Genomic DNA, 22,726 nt, shown 5'->3' with positions numbered 1-22,726 from the left:
GTGGGGATCCCTGAGGGCCAGCAGGGCCGAGGGGCTCTAGGAGGCTCCTGGAGGGCTTTGGGGTCTTGCCGGAGCTGGGGCGATTGGGATTTTGTGCCTCTAGGGGGTCTTGGGGGTTCGGGGGCGGGGCTAGGGCTCAGGGGGCGGGACAGGAGGCAGGGAAGCCACGCCCCCAGGTGGTAGACTCCTCCCCCTGCCAGCCCGTGCAGCGCGCATGCGCAGCCCGCAGGGCGCCGTGGCTGCCATGGGCGTGGCCATGCCCATATATGGGGAGGGGCGTGACCGAAAGAGGACCGGGGGCGTAGTCTGCGGGCGGGGCTAAGGATGAGCTGGGCGGGGCTTCGTTCCCCGCGCAGGCGCAGTGCGGGCGGGCGCGCGGGGCGCGGGGCCGCGGTTTAAAGGGTCCGCGGCGCGGGGAGCCCGGAACCCCAAAAACCCGCCGGGACCCCCGAACCCGGAACCCCCCGAACCCCGGGATCCTCCCTGCCCCGCCATGGTGTGCGGCGGCTTCGCCTGTTCGCGCAACGCGCTCTGCGCGCTCAACGTGGTTTATGTGGTGAGCGGGGGGTGAGGAGGGGATTGGGGACCACCCTGGCTGGGGCGGGGAGGGGCTGAGGGGTCCTGCGGGAGGGACAGGGGGAGTTTGGGGAGGTGTGGAGAGCGGGGGGACACCCTGGCAGTTTGGGCTGTGGGGAAGTTGGGGGTCCCCCCAAACATGGGCGGGGCTGCTGGGACCCCCGGACTGGGGGTGGCGGGGGCTTGGGACACCTCCTTAGAGGGTGGGGCTGGAGGGGTTCGGGGGTCCCGAGGGGTCAGGGGACACCCCAAAACCAGCAGAGGGGTTAGGGTCAAAGGCCATATCCCCCCTTATCCACACGGCCCGGAATTCTGGGGGGCTGGTTGGGCTGGGGGGGGAACACCCCTGACCCCCCAACTGTGCCCCTCCAGGTCACCCTGAGGCCCTTTGACCCCCCAAAATACTCCTGGGGTCCTGAGCCTGCCCCCCCCCCCACCCTCGGGTGACACAGTGACACAGTGCCACTGCTCGGGGGTGTCGCGGTGTCCCCTGACCCCCCCGGGACCCCTGTGTCCCCAGCTGGTCGGGGTGCTGCTGGTGGCGGTGGCGGGCTGGGCTCGGGGGCTCGGCATGGGCTCCAGCCCCCCGCTGCTCGGCGGAGCTTTCGCCGTCGGAGTGTTCCTGCTGCTGATCGCGGCGCTGGGGCTGCTCGGCGCCCTGCGGCACCACCAGGTCCTGCTCTTCTTCGTATCCTTTTTGGGGAGGGGGCAAAACACCCCCAAACGGGGGCTTCGGAACAGCCCTGGGAGCCCCCAGCCCCTCCCGGTGTCCCCAAGCCGCTCGGGGGTCCCCAATCCCCCCCCGTCCTGCTCTCTGTGTCCTTCGGGGATGGGATGTCCCAAATCTGTGTCCCAAATGTGTCCCAAAACCCCTCCGGATCCCAAACATCCCCTCATGGCCCCGAGGGTCTCTCCAGAGTCCCAAATCCTCTCTCCAGGCTGTCACCCCCTCCCTGTGTCCCCAAATTCCCCGCCATGTCCCAACCCCTCCTGCCCTCCTTGGGATTCTTCAGGGAGCTCCAAACACCACTCAGGGACCCCAAAAGCTGCCCGGGGTTTGGGTTTTAGGGGGGTTTCAGGGGGGATTTGGGGGGTCTCGGTGTGTGTGACCCCTTGACCCCCCAAAGTACGTGCTGATCCTGGGGCTGGTGTTCCTGTGCCAGCTGGGCGTGTCCTGTGCCTGCCTGGCCCTGGGCAGGGCGGCTCAGGTGGGTGATGGGAGCTCCTGGCACCCCAAATACCCCCTGGGACCCCTAAATACCCCCTGGGACCCCTAAATACCCCTGGGTATCCCTAAATACCCCCTGGGACCCCTAAATACCCCTGGGTATCCCTAAATACCCCCTGGGACCCCTAAATACCCCTGGATATCCCTAAATACCCCCGGGACCCCTAAATACCCCCTGGGACCCTTAAACACCCCCAGGGATCCCTAAACACCCCCGGGCACCATTAGCACCTCCTGGGCACCCCTAAACACCCCTGGTACCCCTAAATACCCCCGGGGACCGCTAAATACCCCCTGGGCACCCCACAAATCCCTGTACACCCCTAAACACCCCTGGACACCCCTAAATACCCCCGGAGACCCTAAACACCTGCCAGGACCCCAAAACTCCCTGTGGGTGCTCAGGGAACTTCTTGTCCCTCTCCGAACCCTGGGGACATCAGGTGGGTCACACGCCCCAGGACACCTCCACACCCCTCAGGACACCCACAGGATCCCCAATCCCATCCCACAGTCCCGGGGTGCTCAGGGAACCCCCCAGCACCCCAAAATCCTTGGGGGGCACCCTGGGATCCTCCCTCCCACCCCAGGACCCCTCAGCCCCGGGAGGTGCACTGACTGACTGGGGGATGGGAGGGTTCGAGGGGGGCACTGACTGACTAGGGGGCTCACTGACCGATTTTTGGGGTCCCCCGTTGCCCCCCAGGAGAGGCTGCTGCGCTCAGCGTGGCCCCTGCTGAGCGGGGGGGCGCGGGGGGAGCTGCAGCGCCGGCTGGGCTGCTGTGGCTTAGGGGAGCCCCCCGGGACCCCCGGGACCCCCAGCCCTTCCCCGCTGAGCCGCCCCGGCCTGGAGCCCCCCTGGGAACCCCAAAACTGCCCCGCTGTGAGTCTGGGGTGTGGGGGAGGGAGGGAGGGGGTTTGGGGACCCCTCGGGGGAGGCAGGATGGGGTTTTGGGGCTGACTGGGGAGTTGGTGGGGTTTGGAGATTCCTCTTGGTATTGGGGCGTTATGGGGGATTTGGGGACACCCCTGGGGGATTTGGGGACACCCCTGGGGAGTCTGGGTGGGGAGGGTTGGGTTTTTCGGGGGGAAATGGGGGGTTTGGGGTGTGCTGAACCCCCCAGGAGGGTCCCACAACCCCTCCCACTGCTCTGCTGTGTGTCCTGGGGCAGTGTGGGGGTTTGAGGACCCCCGGGGTGGGCAGGGGGTGTTGGGGATCCCCCTGACCCCCCTGTTTCCCCCCCCAGAGGTGCCAGTTCCCCCCGGGGGGAATCCCCCCGTGCCCCCCCTGCGCCCCCCAACTGCTGCAGCACTCGGACCAAGCCCTCAAGATTTTGGGGGGGGTCGGCCTCTTCTTCAGCTTCACCGAGGTACTGTGGGGTGTGGGGAGCCGCTGGGGGTCTCAAGGGTTTTTGGGGGGGTCACACAGCCCCCCAACCCCCTGTTTCTTGCAGGTTTTGGGGGTCTGGCTCGCCCTGCGCTTCCGGAACCAGCGGGACCCCCGAGCCAACCCCGGTGCCTTCCTATAGTGGGGAACCCCTGGGGGCACAGACCTGGGGGGGTCCAGAGCCCCCCAAACGCTGACCAGCTGCCCCCCCGCGGCCGCATGAAGCACTGGGGACAAGGACACACCCCCCCATCATGGGGTGACCCCCGACAGGGCTGCAGCCCCCCCACACCGGCAGGGGACATGGGGCAGAGTCCCCCCCAGCCCACAGGGTGACATCTCCCAAACTGGTTTGTACTGGTCATTCAGACACCCCCAGCCCCCACCACGGTGTGTCCCCCCCCAGGTCACCCCCAGAGTGGGGAGGGACACCCAGGGCAGGACCCCCAGCCCAGTCTGACCCTCCCAAACCGGGGGGCTCCCCTCCCCCATAGAGTCACCCCCTTTGGGGTGGGGGGGCTGAGGGGTCACCACCCCCCCAAATCCAGCAGCTCCCCCATCCCACCCCCCTAAACTGGTCTGTACTGGTTTACACCACGAGTGGGACAAGTGACCCCCCAGACCCAATGGGGGGGAGCAGGGGTGTCACCTCCCCCTGCCGCTGTCACCACGGGGTGTCACTTGTCCCCTCCCAATAAACACACAACACTGACCGTGGCTCAGGCTCATTTTGGGGTGTCCCCAAGTGCCCCCCATCTGTCCCCAGTGACTCAGGACACGCAGGTTGGGGGGGGCACTGCCCACACCCCTTTATTGGCAGCAAAATGGGGGATCCCAAAAACTACCCCTCTGATAACCCCAAACCCAGCCCCAGTGCCCCCGGGGGGTTCAGGGTTTTTGGGGGAGCACCCCTCACCCCCCCAGTGGGAGAGGTTAGGGGGTGTTTTTGGGGGGTGTCACCCCACAGTTCCACCGTGCAGCTACCCTGGGGGAGGTCAGGGGTGATTTTTTGGGGGGGTCACCCCTCAGCCCCCCCCTGCAGGTATTGGTGCCCCAAGGCCTCGTGAGCCGAAATTCGCTTGTGGGGACTGAAGGTCAGCAGAGCCTGGGGCAGGGGACACGACAGGACAGCGTCAGGGACATGGTGGGGACACGACAGGACAGCGTCAGGGACACGGTGGGGACACGGTGGGACGCCCTCCCTCCCCCAAAGGGCTACAGAGCTCAGGGGGCTGACAGGGATGTCCCCCCCCGGTGTCCCTGATTGTCACTGCTCAACACAGCATCCCTGTGCCCCCCATGTGTCCCTGATTGTCCCATGTCCTGCCGTGGTGTCCCCTCCACTGTCCCCATGGGTCCCTCAGTGTCCCTGTTCCCCTACCCATGTTTCCCCACCACAGCATATCCCCATGTTCCCCCCAGTGTCCCCACCACAGCAGTTGTGTCCCCATGTTGTCCCCCCACCAATGTCCCCATGTCCCCCTCACCAGCAGCAGCTGCTCCCCGCTGTCCCCAAGCTCAGGGACTTCCCCCCGAGGCTCCCGGGGGGCGCAGGGGGTGAAAGCTTCCCTGGGCAAAGCCACGTCCTGCGGCCACTCGTCCTCGTGGGGCAGCCCGATCAGGCTGGGGGGGCACAGGGGGGGAGGGGGGCTGTGACACTGATCCCCACCCCAAACAGTCCCCAAATGGGTCACCCCACTGCCAGCACCCCACCCACAACTGTCCCCCCATAAAAATCCCCCCCAGGAGATCCCTGCTTGCACCCCCCAAGCTCATTTCCCCCACAACTCCCTCCCCAGTTCCAGCCCCCTAAAACCATCCCCAGCCCTGTCCCAAACCACCCCCCTATCCCCTCCCCCACCCAGGACAGCCCCCCAAACCAGGACCACCCAGCCCCCCACCCCTTGTGACTGGTCACCCCTTGTCACCAGTGCCCCCCAGCCCCTCCTGCCCCCTCCCCACCCACTCGAAGATCTTCCCCAGCTGATCAGCCTCCGAGGTCCCACAGAACAGCGGCCTGGCGGGAAGGGGACAGAGGTGGCACTGGGCTGGGGCACAGGGGACAGAGGTGGCACTGGGCTGGGGCACAGGGGACATCCCCTGCCGCTGCCACCCCTGGGGAAGGGGCAGCCTGAGGGCTCCCCAGCAGCACCCGGGTGACCCCAGGAGTGTCCCCAGTTCCCCCAAACTATGTCCCTGCCATGTCCTTATATCAGTGCCCTCGTGTCCCTGCTATGTCCCACATCCTGTGTCCCCATGTGTCCCCTCGTTTCCCCCACCCTTGTCCCTCATATCCCCCCGTCCCATGTCCCTGTGTTGTCCACAGTGTCCCCCACCCCGTGTGTCTTCACTTTGTCCCCCATGTCTGGGTCTGTGTGCTTGTGTCCCCCCCATGTCCCCTCCATGTCCCCATGTGTCCCCATCTGTGTCCCTCGTATGCCACCCACCCCATGTCCCTTTGTTCCCCATGTGCCCCTGTGCCCTCCAGCCTGTGTCCCCATATCCCCCCATATCCCCCAGTGTCCCCCCGTGTCCCCAGTGTCCCCCCGTGTCCCCAGTGTCCCCTCGTGTCCCCAGTGTCCCCCATGTCCCCAGTGTCCCCAGTGTCCCCTCACTTCCTGCGGAACATCTCAGCAAAGATGCACCCGACGCTCCACATGTCCACGGGGGACGCATAGGCAGCCCGGAGCAGCACCTCGGGGGCTCTGTACCACAGTGTCACCACCTGTCCCCCACCGTGGGACCCACACCGTCACCAGGGCCCCACTGTGACCCACAGTGACCCACAGCACCCACCTGGAGCAGCACCTCAGGGACACCACAGTGTCACCCTGTGACCCACAGTGACCCACAGCACCCAGCAGTGACCCTCTGACCCACAGCACCCACCCGGAGCAGCACCTCAAGGACACTGCAGTGTGACCACAGTGTCACCCTGTGACCCACAGCTCCTGGGGGTCACGGCCACCATCACCTGCTGCCACCTGAGACCCCCCCAGCTGCCAGGACCCATGGCCACCCAGCCCCACGGCCACCTGGCTCTAGAGCCACCCAAGACCCTCAACTCCTGGGGGTCACTACCACCCCAACCCGTGGCCACCAGGACCCCAAACTTTGAGGATTTCCCAATCCCACCCGTGACCCCCACCCAGCACACACCCCCACGCCCCCCAGGACCCACCACGGGGGTCAGGGCCATGTGGCAGCTGTAGATCCGGGCCAGCCCGAAATCGGCCACCTTGAGCTGCCCAGCGCTGGTCACCAGGACGTTCTGCGGCTTGAGGTCGCGGTGGACGATGCTCTGCGTGTGCAGGAAGTCCAGAGCGCGCAGGAACTGCCGCATCAGGTCCTGGGGGGACAGGGGGACACGGGGTCAAGGACATGCCAGCACACCCCCCCAGGGTCTGGGGACCCCCTGCACCCACCTTGATGGTGTCGGGGGGCAGCCCTGGTGGTGGCACCTTCTCCAGGAAGGTTTTCAGGTCCTGCTCCACGTGCTCGAACACCAGTGTCACCTTGGCCTCGTGAGGGGTGTGGGCGCTGGCACACACATCCATCAACCTGGGGACAGGGGACGTGCTGGGGGGCGTGGGGTGGGACAGAGCCCACGGGACAGCTGGTGGGGCTCTGGGACACACATTGCTCCCTAACCCCATTGCTGTGCCCTGGGACCCCTATCACTGCCCTGGGGACTCCCATCTCTGCCCCGGGGTCCCCACCCCTGCTCTAGGACCCCCATCCCTGCTCTGGGTTCCTCATCCTTGCTCTGGAACCTCCATCCCTGCCCTGGAACCCCATCCCTGCCCCGGGGTCCCCAACCCTACTGTGGGACCCCATCAATTGCTCTGGGGTCTCCATCCCTGCTCTGAGACCCTCATCCCTTCTCTGGGATCTCCGCTCCTGCCCTGGGACCCCAACCCTGCCCTGGGACCCCACCCCTGCCCTGAGATCTCCACCCCTACTCTGGGACCCCATTGGTGCTCTGGGACCTCCATCCCTTGCTCTGGGATCTCCATCCCTGCCTTACTACTCTGGGACCCTCCATCCCTGCCCTGAAACTCCCATCCTTGCTTTGAGACCCCCATCCCCACTCTGGGATCTCCATCCCTCCTGTGCGACACCCGTTCCTTGCTCTGGGGTCTCCACTCCTGCTCTGACACCCCATCCCTGCCCTGGGACCCCATCCCCGCTCTGGGATCTCCATCCCTGCTCTGAGACCCTCCATCCCTGCCGCCTGCCCCACGGGGTGTCCTGGCAGGGCAGCCCCCCAGGCCCTCTCGGGCTCTCACCGGACGATGTTGGGGTGCTCGAGGTGCTCGAGGCGCCTCAGCAGAGCCACCTCCCTGACGGTGCTGGGGGGCAGCCCGGCCCCCCCCGTGGCCACCCGCACGTTCTTCAGCGCCACGAAGCGCCCGCTCAGCCTGTCCCGCGCCTTGAACACCGTGCCGTGCGCGCCCACGCCCAGCTCGGCCACCGGCTCGTACTGCACCTCCTGCGCCATCCTGGGGTCGCCGAGACCCTCAGGGACACCCCGGAACCCGCCCGGTACCCCACAGCGAACCGCGCCGGCCTGGGGGGCTCCAAGCGGGCGGTGAGACCCCGGGATGCTCCTGGGGACATCCCGAGCACCCCACAGCGGCTGGCATCGCAGTGTCCCCCAGCAGCACCCAGTGCACCGCAGAGAGACCCCCCAGTACCCCAAACCCCCCAGCACCGCACCCCAAATTCCCCATCTCGGCACCCCCAGACCCCCCAAACCTGCACAACCAACGGGATCCCCGAACACCGCACACCGCCTGGCATCCCAGTGTGCCCCCAGTAGCCCCCAGCACCCCCCAGGGAGAGATCCCCCAGCACCCCAAATTCCCCAGGGAGAAACCCCCCAGCACCCAGTGTCCCATATGGAGAAACCCCCCAGCACCCCACAGGGAGAGACCACCGCCAGCACCGCAGAGCCCCGAGCCCCGCACCCCAAACTCCCCATCTCGGCACCCACCCTCGCGACCCCCAGCAACCCCAAACCAGCCCCCCCGACCCCCCAACCCCGCACAATCAATGGGACCCCCCCTCTCCAGCCCCCCGCGACCCCCGGGCGCTGCCCCCTGCCCCCCCCCGGCCCGCGGGGGTGTCCCCGGGGTTGGGGGAGGGGGTGCCAAAGTTGGGGGTTCCCGGGGGTACCCCGGAACTCACCGGGCGGCGCGCGGGGCAGGGGGAGGGGCGGGGGCGCCGGAACAGGCGGGAGGGGCGAGCGGAAGGGCCGGGGGGGGAGGGGCGGGGCGGGGGGAGGGGCGAGGGACCCCCGGGAACCCCCGGGAGGGGGAGGGGCTCGAAGCCGGGAGGAGCGGGGGGCTGGTGTGGCTGTCCCCGAGGCAGGACCCCCCCTCACCTGGGCCACCCCGCCCTGCGTGCAGCCCAGGTGACTCTCGCCACCCCCCCAGCCTCGGGTCCCTCAGCGGGTGCCACCAGCCCCCCCAGGTGACACCCGGCCGCGGTTTGGGGGTGTCCAGGTGAGCTCAGGGCTGCTGAATGTCCCCAACCTCCCCTCTTCCTTGTCGCGCTCACCTGGTCCCTCTGTCACCTGAGGCTGGGGGGTCACCACGCTCCGCTGCCCCAGGGTCCCCACGAGGGTCCAGAGTCCCCTTGCTGACGTCGTCCCCTCCCCCACCTGGGACATTGACCCCCCCGTGTGGCACCGACCGGGTTAAACCCCCCGGGGGTTCCCCCGACACCCCCAATCCTTCTGGGTCACCCCAACCTCTCCCCCTCATGGTGTCCCTGTGACCCCCAACACCCCTCGGGGTGTCACCCCCTGCCCCACCCCCCATGGGTGCCGCACGTCACCCCTGGGCACACCTGGGCACACCTGGGCACACCTGGGCACCCCTGGCACACCTGGGCAGGTCAGGGCAGGTCACCTCCCCATCCCCAACCGGGAGGGTCACGGGGGGGGGGTTGAGTCACCGGGGGGGGAGGGGCAGCAGCTCCGGCAGCACCAAAATCACTTTATTGCCAATAAATAAACCCAAATCCCCCAGCGGTGGGGGGAGGGGATGGGGGAGGAGACTGCAGGGTTGGGGACACCAAAGAGTCACGGCCACCACCAGGGTTACCATGGGGTTGGGGACGCCTTGGGGTCAAGGCCACCACAGGGTTTGTGACACTGCTTGGGTCAAGCCCACCATGGGGCTGGGGCTACTGCCAAGGGCAGTGTCACTGTGGGGTCAAGGCCACTGCAGGGTCAAGGACACTGCTGGGCTTGGGGTCACCACAGTGTTGGAGTCACCACAGGATCAGGGCCACCACCAGGCTCAGGGACATGATGACATTGGGGACACTGTGTTGTCAAGGCCACCACTGGGGTCAATATCACTGGTGGTGGTGGTGAAGTCACCACCGAGGTCAAGGTCTCCCCTCTGTCCCCGGTGTCCCTGGTGTCCCCATGCCTCCAAAGTCCTCGATGTCCCCAGTGTCCACGACGCCCGCGGTGTCACCGCTCGAGGAAGCGCAGGCCGATGGGGGTGGCAGGGGCCAGCAGGGTCCGCGTCATGGGGCGCACGTGGCCTCCCCTGGGCTCTGGCCGCACCTCAAACCGCAGCAGGATCTGGGGGAGCAGGGACAGGTGAGTGACACGCTGGGGACACGGCGGGGACACGGCGGGGACACGGGGACGTGGGGACACCCACCTGCGCCAGCGCCATGTGCAGCTGCAGCTCGGCCAAGCGGCGCCCGACGCAGCTGCGCGGGCCGAGGCCGAAGGGCAGAGAGGCGAACGGGTGTCCAGGGCCGGAGGGGTGCCCAGAGGTGTCCCCAGAGTCCCCAGCTGTGTCACCGGTGTCCCTGTGGCGCAGCCAGCGCTCCGGGCAGAAGGCGTCGGGCGCCGGGAAGAAGCGGCTGTCGCGGGATGTGGCGTAGTGACAGAGGGTGACAAGGGTCTGCGGGGACACGGGGGTCAGCAGGGACAGCCTGGGGACATCTCGGGGACACCAGGATGGCTGGGGTGTGGGGTGTCCCCCTGCTCACCTGGCGGGGCACCAGGTAGTCACCGACACGGATGTCACGGTCGAGGACAACGCGGGCGTTGGCAGGGATGACAGGGTACAGCCTGCGGGGACACCGGGATGTCACTTCCTTGTCATCCTCATCCCCGTCCTTGTCTTCATCCCTTCCCTGTCCTGATCTTCACCCTTACCCCATCCTCTTCCTCATCCTCATCCTCATTCCCATCTTCCTCTTTGTCCCCATCCCTGTCCGATTCCTGTCCCCATTTTGTCCCCAAACTCATCACATCTCTGTCCCCATCCTTATCTGTCCCATCAGCAGCCCCATCCCACTCATGATCGATTCCTGTCCCTTTCCTGTCCCCATCCTGTCCCTGTCCCCATCAATCTCCATCCTTATCTTTATCCACATCCCTGTTCCCATTCCCATCCCTGTGTCCCTCACCCTCCTCATGTCCCCATCCCCATGTCCCTGTCTGTGTCCCCATTTTTTGTCCCCATCCCTGTATCCCTGTTTCTCTGTTCCTGTCTCCATCCCCATATCCCAATCCCTGTCCCCCTTCCCCATGTCCCTTGTCCCCCTTCCCATGTCCCATTATTATCCCTGTGTCCCATGTCCCTGTCACCTGAGCGTCTCCTTCACCACAGCACGCAGCAGTGGCAGCCGTCCCAGTGCGGCGGCAGTGGCAGCAGCAGTGGCACTGTCACTGTCGGTGACACTGTTGGTGACACTGTTGGTGGCAGTGGCAGCCACCAGCTCGCGGTGCAGGGCTGCCTGAGCCCCAGGGTTCCGTGCCAGCTCATACAGGCTCCAGGACAGCGTGCTGGCCACCTGGGGACACAGGGGACACGGTGACATCAGTGGCACCCACAGTGACAACAGGGACGCCCCAGTGTCACCCCCCTCACCGTGTCCACCCCGGCCAGCAGCAGCTCGGTGACGTTGCCATAGATGCTGCTCAGAGGGATGTGCTCCCGGGCCAGCAGGTCGGTGACACACGTGTCCCCCTCGGCTGGCAGCCCCCGCGCAGCCACCGCGGCCACACGCCGGTCCACGTGTCCCTTGGCTGGGGACAACAACACCCCATCAGTGCCACCGTGGCTGCGTATTGTCATTGAGTCCCTTTACCGGGGACAACACCCTGTCAGTGTCACCGCAGCCACATACCATCAAAGTGTCCCTGGGCTGCAGAGGACGATGGCATAGGACTGTCACCATGATCATGGGACATCCCTGTGACCCCACGGGATGTCTCTGTGTCCCTTGGATGTGCACATGTCCCTGTGATGATTCCCGGTGTCCCCATGTCCCCATGTGCCACATGTCCCCTCAATCAGAGGTGGGCAGGAGTGTCACTACGGCCATGGGACATCCCCATATCCCTGTGGGATGTCCCTGTGTCCCCACATGATGTCCTGGTGTCTCTGTGGAATGGCCCCATGTCCCCACAGGATGTTCTCATGGTGTCCCCTATGACCCCTGTCCCCCCTGTCCCCCCTGTCCCCCATGTCCCCCCTGTCCCTGCAGAGAGCTGGTCCCAGGCACAGCCATGGGATGTCCCCACATGTCCCTCCTGTCCCCGTGTCCCCTCACCGAAGGCAAAGAGCTGGTCCCAGGCACGGCAGAAGGCATCCCAGGGCGCAGGAACGAGGCGCAGGAGGGGACGGGGCAGTGCCATTGTCACCAGCGTCAGGGCCAGCACCGCCCCCACGCACTGGATCACACCCTCGGTGGCCGCGGTGGCTTCCCCGGTGTCCCCCAGGCAGCCCAGGCGGGAGGAGAACAGCACCCAGGAGATGGCTGTGGGGCAGAGGGGACAGTTGGGACATGGGGACACACTGGGGACGTGGAGACACAGGGGATGGGGGGACATGGGGACACTGGGAGCATGGGAGGGACCCTGGGACATGGGGACACTGGGGGACAGAGGGTGCCCTGGAGACTCGGGGGACACAGAGAGCCCTGGGGGTGGAAGGAGACCTGGGGTGCCCTATGGGGGGACACAGGGGGGTCCCTGTGGGGTCACACTTTGGGGTGTCCCATCCCCTTTTGGGGTCCCTCTCACCCTCGAGGCCGAAGCGGTTGAACTCGGTGCCGATGTCGGGGACAATCCCCCGCGGGTGTCGCCGCCGCAGCCGCTGCAGCCGTGCCACCAGCTCGGCCACCACGGTGGCCACGGGTCCTGCGAAGGCTTCGGCCGCCCCAGGGCGCAGCAGTCCCCGAGCCAGCACCCGCCGAGGTCCCCGCCACGCGTCACCCTCCCTGGGGACAGGGACACTGTCACGGGGTGTAGAGGGCAGGAGGGGTATGGGGGACAAGGGGCATGGGGAGGACACGGGGACATGTGTGGGGGACATGGGGGACACGGAGGACAGAGGGACAGGTATGGGTAGAGGACAGAGGACATGGGTGGGGGTTGGGGACACAGGTGACACCGGGCATGGAGGGGACACGGGAACACAGGGGATATGGATGGGGATTGGGACATGGAGGATGCAGAACACAGGTGACATGGGGAACCAGGAGGACACAGGGGACACGGGGGGCGACAGGGACAGGGGGGTGGTGAGGGCATGGGGGATAGGGGGACAGGGGACACAGGTGAAGGACAGGGACATGGCAGGGACAGAGAGCATGCAGGGACACGGGTGGGAGACAGGAACACAGGTGACAGGGGACACACAGAAATAGGGACACGGGGAGGGACAAGGACATGGGGGGACATGGGGCTACAGGTGGGGGATGAGGAATGGAGACAGGGGTGAGGGAGGAGGACACTGATGGGGGTCAGGGACACACAGGGTGAGGGACAAGGGACACGGGGGTTACAGGGGACTTGAATGGGGAATGGGGACATGGGGGTTGTGGGGACACAGGGGACATGGGGGATGGGGACATGGGGAACACAGGCAGGACACAGGTGGGACACGGGGGACACATTGCCCACCCAGGTGTGACCAGGGACACCTGTGGGAGCCAGCGGGTCCCCAAGGTGGGGACAGGGGGCTGCCCGGGGGGTTGGGGTCCCTCCCCCTGCCCACGCCGGGGCTGGGCTCCCCCCGGGCAGTTACTCACATCCTGCGTGGGGGTGTGGGGGGCGGGGGGGCAGGAGGAGGGGTAGAGGGGCTGAATCACGCCTGAGTCACCCCGGGCCCCCCCGCACCCCACGGATTCTTCCCGGAATGGGTGCGGGGGGGGAGCAGAGGCCCTGGGGGCACAGACACCCCCCAGCCCACGGGGGACCCCTGTGCGACCCCCCCGCCTGTGACCCCCTCCCCAAATCCCACATGCAGCCCCCAGCCCCCCATGCCAAGCCTCCAAACCCCAACCCCAGCCCACAGACGCCCCCAAACCCCCACGAGGGGGCAACTCGCAGCCCCCCTGAGCAGCCCCCAGCCCCACCATTCACAGCTCAGCCCTCCCGCAGCCCCCCACCCAATTAGCGACCCCTCCGTGCACTCACAGCGTGAGGAGCCCCCCCGGGATCCCCCGGAGGCTCCGGTGCTCCTTCCAGGGGCAGCTCAGGGATCGGCTGGGTTGGGGACCCTCCTGTCGCAGCACCTGAGCCACCAGCGCGGGGTCGGCGACATGCACCGTGAGCACCGGACCGAACCGAGCCTTCCAGAGCGGCCCGAACCGGGAGCGGCCGTGAACCTGGCGGGGACACGGGGGAGGTCACGCTGCCCGAACCGCGACCGGGCATGAACCGGGAGGTACGGGAGGGAAGGGGGATGGGGGAACATCCCGCACCGGGACCGGGCTGTCGTCCTGGGGGAAAATACAGGGGACTACAGCAGCCCACAGAGCCTTCCGCGCTGTCCTGAACGGGGAGGGTCAGGGGGAAATGGGGTCACCGGGGGTCACCCTGACCCGCACCAGGCACCAGCCTGCGGCTGGGGACACCAGGGTCACACGGTGGGGTGGACGGGTGGCCGGGGCGGAGATCCTCTGCCGCAGGGGGTGTGGGGTGGGACAGGAGAAACAGCAGCACAGGGGGAGGTCCTGGTGTCCCCGCGGTCCCACACCTGCTGTGCCCCCCCGGGGGTGACCAGGTTTTGGGCACCACTGTCCACCTTGGGATGGCACTGTCCCTGTCCCTCTGTGCCCCACTGTGGGGTGACCCCATCCCCGCTGCCACCTCCCCCGCCAGGTCCCAGCACCGACCGCGCCCGGGCTGCTCTTGCATCTGCCCAGCCCCGGGGAGCCGATCGGGGTCCCAGTGCCATCCCCCACAAATCCTGGGGACCAGATCGGGGTCTCCCAACCTCACCCAGCCCCGGGAATGGAGATCAGCGTCCCTCCCCCTCCCCTCCGCACCCCCAGGTGGGAGGACCGCGGTCCCTTCTGTCCCCTCCGAGACTCGGGGTGGTGGCACTGAGGTACGCTCTGTCCCCTCCAAGCCAGGATTGTGACACCAGGGTCCCCAGATCTCCTCCATACCCCAGGACAGCGGGACCAGGATCCCCACCCAGGCTCCACAGCAGTGGGAATGGGGTCCCCCCGCCTCCTCCAAGCCCCAGCTCAGAGACCCCGGCGTTCCCGATGTCCCCAACCCCACTTACCTGCATCTCATGCAGCCTCCGCACGCCTCCTCGGCAGAGCAGCTCGAAGATGAAGGCGGTGGAGCTCGGCCCGGGCATCTCGGCCAAGCCCCGGAGCCGCGAGGGTTCCGGGGGACCCCGGGGGTGTGGAGCGGGGGGCGGTGGAGAGGCAGCAGGGGGGATTGGGGGACCCCGGGGGACCCCCGGCTCGGGCAGGGAGTGCGACAGCAGGGCGGCACGGGCGGGCAGGCGCAGGCTGGGGGGCATGGCGAGTCGCAGGGGGCTCAGGTGGCACCAGGGGCTGAGGGAGAGTGGGAGGGGACAGCCCGGGGACCACGGAGGCGGCGGGGGACACAGGAGCAGCCGGCGGGACACAGGGAGGGGCGCAGGGCTGAGCCTCGGCTGCGCGGGGGGCTTCGGGCAGCGCCTTTATAGCGCCCACGTGCTGCCGGGCAGGCCACGCCCCCTGGGCAGAAACCCCGCCCACAACACCAAACATGGTCACAAACCCCGCCCCCTTACTCTAAACCCCGCCCCCTCACGCATTCAGCCCCACCTGCGCACTGAGCCACGCCCACCCCCGGCCGTGATTTGCATATCGAGCTCTCCGGGCCAATCAGCGCGCACGGAGCGGCAGCGCGGCCCCGCCCCCCAAAGCGCGCACACGCGAGCGCAGAACGGGGGCGCGCATGGCTCCGGGACCCCCAGAGACCCCCCGGCGACACACGGACCCAGCACCCCCGAGGGGACATTCCGGGGGTGTCCTGTCCCCACAGTGCCACTCGCGGCTCCAGCGGCGGCCCCGGTCCCGCGGGCGGGGTTAGTCCCACCGCAGGTCCCTTCGGGAGCACGGAGGGACACACGGCTGTCCCCCCCCGCCCCAGTACCGGATTCCCGGGAATTTCCGCCTTGCACCACCGGCCGGGCCGGGCGGGGCTGCCGGAAAACCCCCGGATGTGTGTGTTTGTCACTGTATCCCCCACCGCCCCGGGGCTTTCTGCGATGGGGAAACTGAGGCAGGAACTTCATCACTGGGCGGTGGGAGGGGACAATTGGGAGGGGACAATTCCCGGCAGCCTCCGTGGGGTGGGGGAAGGGCGTGTGACCCACCCCCCCTCCAAGGGACGGTTTGGGGGAGTTCAGAAAAACCAGGCTTTGTCCCCAAATTTTTTACATTTTATTACAAAAGGGGCTGTGCGAGGGAGGGGTCCAGCCCCCCCCAGGTCAGGGTCCCCCCGGGGGGGGGTCGGGGCGGCGGCGGAACACGGCGGTGCAGGGGGGGCGCCCCGCCCGCTGGGCCCTCTGTCCCTCCTCTGTCACCGAAGGCAGCAGTGGCACCAGCGGGTCTGCGGCCTGGGGGTGCACAGGGGGTGACACAGGGGACATCCCGGGGACAGCACAGGGGCGTCAGGGACACCCCAGTGAGCCCCACACTGCCCCTCCATTGTACCCCAGTGCCACCCCACTGTGCCTCAGTGCCCCCCATTAACACCCAGTGTCACCCCATAACCCCCAGTGCCCCTAATATTCCCCCATACACTCCTGTGCCCCCAGTTGCCCCCCAGTGCTCCCCCACATCCCCCAGTGTCCCCCCATTAGCCCCCAGTTTCCCCCACTCAATCACAGTGTCCTGCCATGCTCCTCAACATCCCCCAGTTGCCCCCCAGTTGTCCCAGTGCCCCCAGTTGCTCTCACCAGCTGGGCGGGGGGCAGGGGCTCAAACAGGGGGTGCTCCCCAAAATGCTGCAGCATCCACTGGTGCAGCTCAGGCACATCTGTCACCGTGTACACCAAGCCCTGGGCACCCCAAAAACACCGTGACACCCCAGCCACCCCTGGGGCCACACCAGGCCTTGGGGGAACTGCAAAACCAGGGACACCCCAAAACATTTCCCCTGCACTGTGTGTACTTTGGGACACCCTGTAACCTCGGTGACACCCCAAAAAACCCAATCCCAGAAGGGCTGGATCCCACTCTCCCCAATAATCCCAGAGGATTCCAGGGGAATTTGGAGATCCCTGGGAGTGCTGGGGAGGTCAGGGGGAATCGGGGACCCCCGGGGGGTGACAGGGGGAATTGGGGACCCCCGGGGGGTGACAGGGGGAATTGGGGACCCCAGGGGGTGAGCAGGGACTCCCCAGGGGTGCAGTACTCTGCCAGCAGTGCAGGGACACAGTGGGGAGCCCCAGGGGTGTCAGGGTGGTTGTGAGGGGTCAGGGGGCTCTGGGGTGGGTCAGGGGGTTTTGGGGACTCACCCCGGGGCGCAGCACATAGCCGTACTCTGCCAGCATGGCAGGGCTGATGATCCTCCACTTGTGCTTCGTGCGCTTGAAGTGAGGGTCAGGGAACAGGAAGAACAGCTTGGAGAGCTGGGGGGCAACGGGGGGTCAGGGGGTCAGCACCCCACTGGCACCGCTCCTCCCAGACCCCCAAACCCCACGAGGTGAGTGCAGGTTGGCTCAGGGCAGGGGGACAGCAGGGGGGCTTGGGGGTGCCATGGGGAGGCACTGGAGGGTGGTGGTCCTGAGGGTCCTCACGGGGGTTCCAGGGATGCTGTGGGGTGCTAGGAGGGTCCCAGAGGGGTGCTGAGGGTTAAGGGGTATTCAGGGAGTGATCAGGGTGTTTCAGGGTGTCCTGGGGGTCTCAGCTGGGTCAGTGTTTCAGGGGTTCCCAAGGATTTGGGGCGAGTCTCAGGGCAGGTTCAGAGGACACAGAAGTTTCAGGGGGTGTTGAGGGTGGTGGTGCGGGTTTTAGGGGATCCCAGAGAGGTCCCTGGGTTTGGGGGATCCCGGAGAGGTCCCGGGTTTTGGGGATCCCGGAGAGGTCCCGGGTTTTGGGGATCCCGGAGAGGTCCCGGGTTTTGGGGTCCCCGTCTCACCTGCGCCCTGCGGAAGAAGTGCGGCAGGTGTTTCATGGCGTTTCCCCTCACGCACGCCACGTTCCCGAAGCGGCCGGGCTGAGCCGCCCGCAGCGCCCGGATCCTGGCGCGGGTGAACGCGGCCACCTTGCCCCGCAGCTCCAGCCCCAGCGACAGCGTCTGCGGGAAGCGCTCGGCCAGCGCCACTGCGGGGACAGGGCGGGACAGGGCGGTCACACCCCGCGGCACCCCCACCGCCTCCCTGCCAGCGCCCCTCCGGCCCCCTGCCCACCCTCAGCCCGCAGCCCCCGCGGCCCCCCGTGCTCACCCAGCAGCCCCCCGTAGCCGCACCCAACGTCTGCGAACTCCACGCGGGCCGGAGCGCTCCCCGGGGGCGCGTCGGGCGGGAAAAAGGTCGGGAACAGCGAGGCCCAGTCCATGTCCTGAGGGCGGGGCGGGCTGCGGGCACCGCGGGGCTGTTACCGGCCGGGAACCGGAGCGGGAACACCGGGGGGGACACCGGGGGGACACCGGGAGGGACACCGGGGGGGACACAAAGGGCGGGGGAAGTGGGGGGTGTAGTCCCCCCTCGGTCGGTGTGACCGGGAGGGGATGGGGGGTGAGGGGGCTCCAGCCCGGTAGTTCCTGGGGCGGTCAGGTTACCGGCGGGGCCATGCCGGGATCCCGGGCCGGGCTGTGCCGGCGGGGCGCTGGGCAGCCCCGGGACCGGGCCGGTGTCACCGGGGGGGTTCCGGATGGGTACCGGGCGGCTCCCGGGGGTCCCCGCACTCACTACCGCAGGGTGTGGTCAGCCAGCGGGTTCGAGTGCGCGCGCTGCCGATAGTAGCGCTTCTGCGGCAGAACCGCGGCCTCCTCCTCCGCCGCCGCCATGGCAGCACCGTGCGGCGCGGCGCTGTGACGTCAGGGTGCGGCGCGGGAATGTGACATCACAGGCAACCTGCCAGCGCGGCGCGGCCTGCCCGAGTTCACAGCGCCCCCTGTCGGCCCAGTGCTCCCAGTGCTTCCCAGTGCCTCCAATGCCCCCCAGTGCTCCTAGCGCCCCCCAGTGCTTCTCAGTGCTCCCAGTGCCCCCCAGTGCCTCCATGCCCCAGCACCTCCGCTCCAGTGCCCCCAGTGCTCCCAGTACAGGTCCTAGTCCTCCAGCACTCAGTGCCCCCAGTGCCTCTCAGCGCCCCATAACACCCAGCCTGGCACTCTCAGTGCTCCCCAGTGCTCCCCAGTGACCCTCAGTGCTCCTAGTCCCGCCAGCACTACGAGTGCCCCCCAGTGCCCCCAGTATTCCCAGTCCCCCAGTCCTCCCAGTCTCTCCTGTGCTCCCAGTTTCCACAGTGCCCCCAGTCCTCCCAGTCCCCCCACAGTCTCCCCCGTGCCTCCAGTCCCACCAGTGACCCCCAGTGACCCCCAGTGCTCCCAGTCCCCCCATGCCCCTACTTCACCTCTCCTGCCATTGTCCCCAAGTCTCCCCAGTCCCTGCCAGTGTCCTATCCCTCCAGTCCCCCCAGTGCCCCCAATGCCCCCCAGTCCTCCCAGCACCCCCCACTGTCCTCAGTCCCTACAGTGTCCCCAAGTTCCCCCAATCCCCAGTCTCTCCAGTACCCCACAACCACCCCAGTCCCCCCCAGTGCTCCCAGCACCCCCAGTGCTCCCAGTTCCGTCCCTCCCCTCCCCTCCCCGGGCTCTTCCCGCTCGGGGCCGTTTGGGGAATTCGGCTGCGGCCAAGCCGGGGGCGATGTCTGGAAACCCCCGGGGCTGTGGGGAGGGCCGGGGGGTGTTGGGGGTTGAGCAATGTGGGGCCAGACCGTCCCGTCCCGTCCCGTCCCGTCCCGTCCGGGCTTCCAGGAACGGCGCGGGCGGCGCCGGGCGGGGAGCGCCGGGGCGGGGAAGAGGCGGGGGGACTCAGGGATCGCCTCCTCCCGCAGCCCCCCAGGGCGCCCCGACCCCCCCAGGGCGCCCTGACCCAGCGCTGACCCCCGGGGGACACCAGGGCCACCATTAACCCGGTGACGCAGGCGGTGACGCGGCTGCCCGGGGGGTCCCGAGCGGGGCCGGGGGGAACCCGAGCGCTCGGGTTGTTCATTACTCCCCCGGGGTCACCCCTTCCCCCTCCGGTTACTCGTTATCCCGGTGATCCCGGTGATCGCGGGCAGCTCGGGGGGCACCGGGAACGGGGCTGGGACACTGGGAGGGCACGAGGGGGAGATAGATGGCGTTGGAGGGGGAGGGTGCGACCTGGGAGGGGTGGCACGGGGATGGGGGGTGGCACTGGAGGAAGGCTGGCACCGTGTCCCCTTCCCCGGCCAGGGAGAGTGGGACAGGGACACTGGGGTGAGCTGGGGCAGGGCGACACAGGTGAGGGACATGGGGACACAGGGGGACAGAGGGGGACAGGGGTCTGGGGACAGCAAAGCCAAGAAGTGCATAAAGGAACATGAGGGACACAGGGACACCAAGGACAGGGACACACGACCAGGGACATCATGGCCAAGGCCACCAGGGCCAGGGACACCGGGATTAGGGACACGGGCACGAGCAGGGACATGGACAACAGGGACCAAGGACAAGGTGAGGCACACAGGGCTAAGGCCACCCGGACCAAGGACAATGGGATCAAGGTCTGTGGTGATACTGGTGGCACTGGTGTTGATGGGACAGTGACAGGAACAGGGAAGGGACAGGTGGTGGCATCGGGAGGAATCCCTGGAGGGACTGCTGGGGTGAGATGGGGACAGGGCTGGGTGTGGGGTGACACTGGGGACACGGATGGGGAGACAGGGGACAGCAGGGATGGGGCAGGAAAGGGGCTGGGACTGGGGGTGACCACGGCTGGCCTGGGGACATTGGGGACAGAGCAGGGGACATTGGGATGGGAGAGAGGACACCAGGATGAGGCAGGGGACACCAGGGCCGAGCCCAGGGGTGCTGGGGAGGAGAAAGGGGACACTGGAATGGGCAAGAAACACTGCGGGGACTGGCCTGGGGACACCAGAGATGGAGCAGGGGACACCAGGACAGGACAGGTGACACTGGGAGGGACCTGAGGATGGAGCAGGGGACACGAGGACCCAGCCGCGGACACCAGCATGGGGCAGGTGGCACTGGGGACACCGGGATGGGGGAGGGGACATCAGGGGACATCACGGGACATCGGGGGACACCAGACCACCTGGGGACCAAGCGGGTGCCGTGGGCGTGGCCCCATCAACCCTAGAAGGGGCGTGGCTTCACTAGCACTGACCAATCAGGTTCGGGGGCTCGGCCTGGCCACGCCCCTTCCACCATGGCGGCGCCCGGGAGCCACGTGGGCGGCGGGGGGGGGCGGGAGGAGGAGGAAGAGAAAGGGGAAGGGGAAGAGGAAGAGGAAGGGGAAGAGGAAAAGGAAAAGGAAGAGGAAGAAGAGCAAGAAGGAGAAGCGGCGCTGCGGGCTGTGTTCCCCCGAGACCCCGCGCTGTTCGCCGAGTTCTTCCCGGAGCAGCGGCGGTTCCGGCTGTGCGGGAGAGTCCTGCGCATCGCCGAGCACCACGGGCCGCGGCTCGGGCTGGCCGGGGCTGTCTGGGAGGCGGTGAGCGCACCGGGGGACACCGGGGGTGGGGCGCTGGGGAGGGCTGTGGGTGACATCCCGGGGGACACCGGGGAACACCGGGTGATGGGGAAAGCAGGGAGATCCCGAGGGTAGGGGGATGTCGAGGACACCGGGAGAGAGGGAGGTGACATCCCGGCGGTACTGGGAGTGATGGCGAGGGGGACACGGGATGATGGGGTGGCAGGGGATCCCGAGGGAGACACACTCGATATCCCAAGGGTACCGGGAGGGATGAGCGATGGGAGACCCCGGGAGATCCGGGAGTACCGGGGGGGGTGAGGAAAGTCCCGGGGACAACGGAGGGGTTGTGACATCCCGGTGGAGGGATGTGACTTCGTGTGGAGGGTCTGGGGTTGGGCGTTGTCCCTACGGATCCCCGGTCAGGGGGACTCCTGGGTGCCCCGCAGTGTTGCCCCCCCCAGTCCCTCTCTGTCCCCTCCAGGCCCTGTCGCTGTGCCGCTTCCTGGGGGAGCAGAACCTGCAGCTGGCGGGGCGGCGGGTTTTGGAGCTGGGGGCCGGGACTGGCATCGTGGGCATCTTCGCTGCCATGCTGGGTGCGGGGGGACCGGGGAGGCCTGGGGTGGGGAGGATTCATGGGGTTGGGGGAGAAAATTCTGGGGCTGGGGGGGACATTCTTGGGGTTGGGGGTTATCTGTGGGCTGGGGGGACACCTATGAAAAGGGTGGGGACACCTGTGGGGCTGGGGGGCACCCATGGGTTGGGGGGATCCCCATTGCCCTGCCCAATACAGAATATGAAACTGGTGTGAGCAGCTCTCGAGTTTATTAGGATGTGGGGAGTCCAGGGGTGGTGAATCCCCACTTTAGAAAGGTTTGTTGGGGTCAGGGGGCTCCGGGCAGGCTCTGGGGAGGTCCAGTGGGGGTGATCATCACTGACTTGGGGTTTTTCGGGATGTGGGGAGGGGTTTACTGGGATCTTGGGGTGACCCGCACTCTGACCCGGGGTTTATTGGGGTCTGGGGGTCACAGGGGTACTCAGGGGGTCCACAGTGGTTCCCCGCTGACCGCCGCGCTCCCGGTGCAGGGGCGGAGGTGACGCTCACGGACCGTCCGGCGGCGCTGCCGCAGCTGCGGGACAACGTGCGCCGCAACTTCCCGGGGGGCGCGGGGGAGCCGCGGGTGCGGGCGCTGCGCTGGGGGCGAGACCAGCGCCACTTCCCCCCCAAATTCCACCTCGTCCTGGGCTCCGACATCGTGTACGACCCCCAAGCCTTCGCCCCCCTCCTGGGCACCCTCCGGCACCTCGTTGTCCCCCCCGCCCAGGCTCTGCTCAGCGTCCGCCTGCGGGGGGGCGACGCCGGGACCTCCCACTTCTTCCGCCAGATGTTGCCCCCCTTCTTTCGGGTGCAGCTGCTGCGGCGGGAGCCGGAGGGTGACATCGAGATCTACGCGGTGACACCCCGGGAGGGAGGGGGAGCCCCGCTGGATCAGGGGAGGGGGGCGCTCCCCATCCTGGGGTCTCTCACGGGGGGCTGGGGGGCTCCGGACGGGGATTAAAAGGTCCTCAGCTCAGCCG

At 67.7% G+C, this 22,726-nt stretch overlaps 5 protein-coding genes across 7 annotated transcripts; 2 read left to right on the top strand and 3 right to left on the bottom strand.

Moving 5' to 3' along the window:
* Positions 1-91: 91 nt before the first annotated feature.
* Positions 92-3,903, top strand: TSPAN31 (tetraspanin 31). The gene is made up of 6 exons (XM_085041051.1): positions 92-556; positions 1,097-1,264; positions 1,704-1,784; positions 2,511-2,687; positions 3,052-3,174; positions 3,259-3,903. The coding sequence occupies exons 1-6, from the start codon at positions 494-496 to the stop codon at positions 3,331-3,333; spliced, it is 687 nt and encodes a 228-aa protein (XP_084897177.1). The 5' UTR covers positions 92-493; the 3' UTR covers positions 3,334-3,903.
* A 68-nt stretch (positions 3,904-3,971) lies between these two features.
* On the bottom strand, positions 3,972-8,446 carry CDK4 (cyclin dependent kinase 4). Of its 3 annotated transcripts, none has more exons than XM_085041034.1 (8): positions 8,382-8,446; positions 7,481-7,693; positions 6,617-6,752; positions 6,373-6,540; positions 5,807-5,916; positions 5,158-5,208; positions 4,679-4,814; positions 3,972-4,296 (listed from the first exon to the last, which is right to left on the bottom strand). In XM_085041034.1, the coding sequence occupies exons 2-8, from the start codon at positions 7,690-7,692 to the stop codon at positions 4,210-4,212; spliced, it is 900 nt and encodes a 299-aa protein (XP_084897160.1). In that variant the 5' UTR covers position 7,693; positions 8,382-8,446; the 3' UTR covers positions 3,972-4,209. The 3 variants fall into 3 exon arrangements, with proteins under 3 accessions (XP_084897160.1, XP_084897159.1, XP_084897161.1); XM_085041033.1 differs by having other exon boundaries at positions 7,481-7,761; positions 8,382-8,425; XM_085041035.1 differs by lacking the exons at positions 5,158-5,208; positions 8,382-8,446 and having other exon boundaries at positions 7,481-7,878.
* Positions 8,447-9,173: 727 nt separating this feature from the next.
* On the bottom strand, positions 9,174-15,254 carry CYP27B1 (cytochrome P450 family 27 subfamily B member 1). The gene is made up of 9 exons (XM_085040974.1): positions 14,753-15,254; positions 13,654-13,844; positions 12,256-12,452; positions 11,784-11,990; positions 11,099-11,256; positions 10,816-11,021; positions 10,212-10,293; positions 9,875-10,123; positions 9,174-9,792 (listed from the first exon to the last, which is right to left on the bottom strand). The coding sequence occupies exons 1-9, from the start codon at positions 14,996-14,998 to the stop codon at positions 9,679-9,681; spliced, it is 1,650 nt and encodes a 549-aa protein (XP_084897100.1). The 5' UTR covers positions 14,999-15,254; the 3' UTR covers positions 9,174-9,678.
* A 631-nt stretch (positions 15,255-15,885) lies between these two features.
* METTL1 (methyltransferase 1, tRNA methylguanosine) lies at positions 15,886-18,585 on the bottom strand. The gene is made up of 6 exons (XM_085041048.1): positions 18,383-18,585; positions 17,918-18,048; positions 17,611-17,795; positions 16,988-17,101; positions 16,427-16,528; positions 15,886-16,084 (listed from the first exon to the last, which is right to left on the bottom strand). The coding sequence occupies exons 1-6, from the start codon at positions 18,478-18,480 to the stop codon at positions 15,956-15,958; spliced, it is 759 nt and encodes a 252-aa protein (XP_084897174.1). The 5' UTR covers positions 18,481-18,585; the 3' UTR covers positions 15,886-15,955.
* Positions 18,586-20,862: 2,277 nt separating this feature from the next.
* EEF1AKMT3 (EEF1A lysine methyltransferase 3) lies at positions 20,863-22,712 on the top strand. Its single transcript, XM_085041037.1, has 3 exons — positions 20,863-21,169; positions 21,633-21,744; positions 22,235-22,712. The coding sequence occupies exons 1-3, from the start codon at positions 20,888-20,890 to the stop codon at positions 22,705-22,707; spliced, it is 867 nt and encodes a 288-aa protein (XP_084897163.1). The 5' UTR covers positions 20,863-20,887; the 3' UTR covers positions 22,708-22,712.
* Positions 22,713-22,726: the final 14 nt, after the last annotated feature.

The sequence above is a fragment of the Lichenostomus cassidix genome, chromosome 29 (genome assembly GCF_008360975.1).
Source record: "Lichenostomus cassidix isolate B80296 chromosome 29, HeHo_3.0, whole genome shotgun sequence".
Classification (NCBI taxonomy): Eukaryota; Metazoa; Chordata; class Aves; order Passeriformes; family Meliphagidae; genus Lichenostomus; species Lichenostomus cassidix.
The sequence above is the reverse complement of the archived record's forward strand: the minus strand, read 5'-3'. Positions and strand labels throughout refer to the sequence as shown.